This window comes from Habropoda laboriosa, unplaced genomic scaffold, assembly GCF_001263275.1.
Source record: "Habropoda laboriosa isolate 0110345459 unplaced genomic scaffold, ASM126327v1 scaffold12, whole genome shotgun sequence".
NCBI classification, from domain to species: domain Eukaryota; kingdom Metazoa; phylum Arthropoda; class Insecta; order Hymenoptera; family Apidae; genus Habropoda; species Habropoda laboriosa.
In genome coordinates this window covers 749,009-753,257 of record NW_017100132.1, presented here as the reverse complement: position 1 = coordinate 753,257, position 4,249 = coordinate 749,009, and the positions used below count along the sequence as shown (strand labels likewise).

The 4,249-nt window shown below is 31.5% G+C and overlaps 1 protein-coding gene across 1 annotated transcript; it reads left to right on the top strand.

The window, feature by feature from the left end:
- The first annotated feature begins 872 nt into the window (after positions 1-872).
- LOC108575679 (cuticle protein 18.7-like) lies at positions 873-2,788 on the top strand. Its single transcript, XM_017938585.1, has 2 exons — positions 873-884; positions 2,294-2,788. Exons 1-2 carry the CDS (start codon positions 873-875, stop codon positions 2,786-2,788), a joined length of 507 nt encoding a protein of 168 aa, XP_017794074.1.
- Positions 2,789-4,249: the final 1,461 nt, after the last annotated feature.

Sequence of the window (4,249 nt, the reverse complement as noted above, 5' to 3'; positions counted from 1 at the left end):
CCTCTTTTTCTTCTCTCTCTCTCTCTCTCTCTCTCTCTCCCCTCTCTTTCTCGATAAACTAACAAACTTCAAAAAGTTTTTTATTTTGAAATGACAAATATCGGAAAACGACTCCTAAGAAATTTCAATCAGCAAACTAGAAGATAATCGATTAAAATTATTTATTAAATAGAAAATTTCTCAACACAATATCTTACATAATGACCAACAAGCCTCTATCAGAAACGTGACACTAAGACTCACTTTTTACAGTCCCTTGCATCACTCAATTTCTCATTACATTCAATACTCATAATCTCTTTTTATACCACACAAAATCCACGAAAAATGTGAAGAAAAAAGAAATTAAAGAAGTGTTAAATTCAACGAAAAATATTTCGTCCCATCTTCACAACATCTTCAGACGCGTTAACCTGAATAAAAATCTTCACTTAGGTTGCTCCATTGATTAACAAAAAAATCAATCGAAACCTCTCCCTTTAATATACTCTTACGCGTCGAAAGAAATCACAAGGTCATCGAAGTAGGAAATCATCTATCTCGTAACCGGTCTACAAAAAAAAAAAGACGGATTAAAGAAAGAAGTAGAGAACAGTAGTTTCGACAATGTACATACATTTCTGGTACAGTGATGAAAGACGAATTCTGTGATTGGACCAAATGTCAATGTCAGGTGTGTTGGATTTTATTGTGCAGGGCGTTTCCCATTCGCGCGTTCTCCCATCGATGAACGCGTGCCCCATGGAGCGAAACCTTTTCGCCCAGGTGCTATATAAAGGTGGAGACGAGGTGGACACCATGAGACCGCATCAAGGCACCTTGGCGAGTACTGTTGCTCAGATAGCGCGTAAGGAGCCACTTGTTAGTTCATTATGAAGAGCCTGGTGAGTACTTGTCTCGTTCGTTGAACCACATTTTCTCGCTACTCACGTATTTTTCAGGAGACATTTCTAGAATACTAATAAATTTTCGAAAATATTAATATCTTTAGAATATTAATAACATTTATAGAACACTAATAATTTTCTAAAGTAATAATAATTCTAAAATATTAATATCTCTAGAATATTAATAATTTTTCTAGAATATTAATCATTTTTCTAAAGTATTAATAACATTTCCACAATATTAATAATATTTGTAGAATATTAATATCTCTAGAATATTAATAATTTTTCTAGAATATTAATCATTTTTCTAAAGTATTAATAACATTTCCACAATATTAATAATATTTGTAGAATATTAATATCTCTAGAATATTAATAATTTTTCTAGAATATTAATCATTTTTCTAAAGTATTAATAACATTTCCACAATATTAATAATATTTGTAGAATATTAATATCTCTAGAATATTAATAATTTTTCTAGAATATTAATCATTTTTCTAAAGTATTAATAACATTTCCACAATATTAATAATATTTGTAGAATATTAATATCTCTAGAATATTAATAATTTTTCTAGAATATTAATCATTTTTCTAAAGTATTAATAACATTTCCACAATATTAATAATATTTGTAGAATATTAATATCTCTAGAATATTAATAATTTTCCTAAAATATTATTATTTCTATTGTATTATATTTCTAATTTTTAGAATATCGACATTAATATTTATTGAGCATATCTAGAATATTCATAGTGTTTCTAGAATAGGATAGAATGTTTCTTTTTCTTTTCAATTGAATTGAGTTCAATTGAATTTTTCGTTAAAAAGGTTTCTGTTTGAAAATCATTGTTTATTCATATATTTATAAAATTCTAGCAACACTTGACGATTCATATTACACTTTTACAGTAAGGAATCCTTTTTTCCAATTTCTTGAGTCGATAAAGTAAAATCCAATCTTGGAAATTTTTGTATAATTGATTTAAAACAGATACTCTGTACATTATATTACAAGATATTATAAATTAAATTGTTTTAATTGATTCGGCCTATAATTAGGTCAGTTATTTTCTTTTTTATTGAATATCTATAATTGCAGTAACTAAACTCAATAAAATAAGAAACTAGGTCCATTTTTTTAGTTACCAAATTTAGTCAAATATCCAATTCGCAATTCAAAATCTCCCTTAATAAACATACTTTGCTCTCCTAACCTAATTCTTGCAAACACAAACTTTCAGTATATCACATTTACCCTAAATCTCCCAATGCAATCATAAATACGAAACTTCTCATTAAAATATTAAGTTAATTTCTCTTTCCCAATAATTAATTTTCCCTCTCCAAGCCTTCCTCACTGATCTTCCTTCTAAAAATTACAAACTCTTTCAGATCGTTTTCTCCGCCATGTTAGCCGCAGCGTTCGCGCGGCCAAGCGTTCTGCTGGCGCCACAGGTGGCAGCACTGGCGGCCCCTCTGACCCTCGCGAAGTTAGTGCCTGGAGCGCCCATAGGGTTGGACGGTCGTGTGGTGGATACTCCAGAAGTGGCTCTGGCCAAAGCGGAACATGCTGCTGCACACATCAACGAAAGAATCTCGTTAGCGAACGAGGCCGTCAAATCAGCCGATCAGGTGATCACGTTGACGAGCCCAGTGCTCGCCGGTGGCATCGAACCAATAGCTCTTGCAGCTAAACTCGTGCCTTCAGCTCCCCTTGGACCCGACGGACGCGTCGTAGACACGCCAGAAGTTGCATTGGCCAAGGCTGAACACGCTGCCGCTCACATCAACGAGAAACTCGAACAAGCCGCGAAATCTGCCTCTTTGGAGCTTCCTGTCGTTCTGTCGACGTACTCTGGACCAGTGATTCAGAAGGTTTTACTGTGAAAATGATGAGATCGATTGGATCGTTCGTACGGCGACGTTGGCTGCGATACTTTTTTGTACATAATTGTGGGCTGATTGAATAAAGCGATATTTAACCTATAGGCTTTTGAATACGTGAGTCCTTTCTTATGACAATCTTTCGTCAGATAGAGTTTTGTTCTTTTCACTTATCAGAGCATTGAAACGAAGTTTAACAGTGATGTATTTGAATAGTGACTGATTGAATTCTTGACATTCTAATCTTTCTTTGACATTGAGCCTAAGAATAACTTCTTTCATTTAATGAAAGTTACGTTTACGAAAACTGTTTTGTGCCACCGGTGGAACCGCGTTGAAGGAAATTTTAATTGTAGGTAATCAAAAAAGTTTGTGTGGTTTTATCATTTATTTAAAGAGGAAAAAACTATATAAATTTTTTTGGTTATTTGATATTGGCGTAAGAAATCTGTCTGACTGAAGATTTTCGTATGACATTGTAGTTTGGTTAGGAGTATCTGATGGTTTGAGGTTAGGTTGCTTTTTGTGACAGTTTAAACGATGCCATTTAGAAATTGCCTTTTGCTCAGCTATTTTTGTCTTTCTTGATGCTCTTGGTGTTTTAATTAGTCAAAGGGGAATTGACAATTTTCAGCCCACAAATGATGAATTTTACATTTAAAGGTACCTTAAGAGAAATACAAATTAAATTAATCTAGCAACTCTGTCTTATTAAATTCAAACCCCGTTCTCGTAAGAGATAAATCTAATATTTTCAGCAAGACTGGAACAATTGTAAGAATAGTTTATGAATGTACAGTTCTGATATCTTGCGCTGGCAATAAATTTTTACACATTTTGATTATGTGTTTAAACATAAATGATAAGAATAAAAACTGATTTTGCACACAATTATTTTATTTCATTATTTATTCTTCCAAAATGGGAACAATAATTTACTGTTCTATTTAAACTTCAACATTTGTAAATTCAAATTGGAATGCAAATAATAGAATCACGAATTTTGTAACCCATAACAATTATACACATAAAACAAAGTTTAAAGCACTGGACGATTAAATAATTTTTAATTTCTACATTAATTTGTAAGTTTAAGTAGAATGTTTTAATTTTTAAATAATATGCTAGGAATATTTGTATTAGAATTTAGTTAATACGACAAAGTAAGAGCATAATTTCTTTCGATATCCTTAGTCATTCCGCCTCCGACCACCGTCGAAGCAACATCTTACTCGGTTGTTCAATCTGTCATTGATCGAAATATAATTTTTTCAAATTATTTATTTAAATTTACATTTGTACGATAATCAAGTAATTCTAACCTACAAAAATTTTAATATTTGTGTGTTTAGTCTATCATCGATCGAAATATAATTTTTTATCTTAATTTTCTCAAATTATTTATCTAAATTTACGTTTGTATAGTTATTCTGTGCTAAAAAAATTGAACATCATTCTATTAAC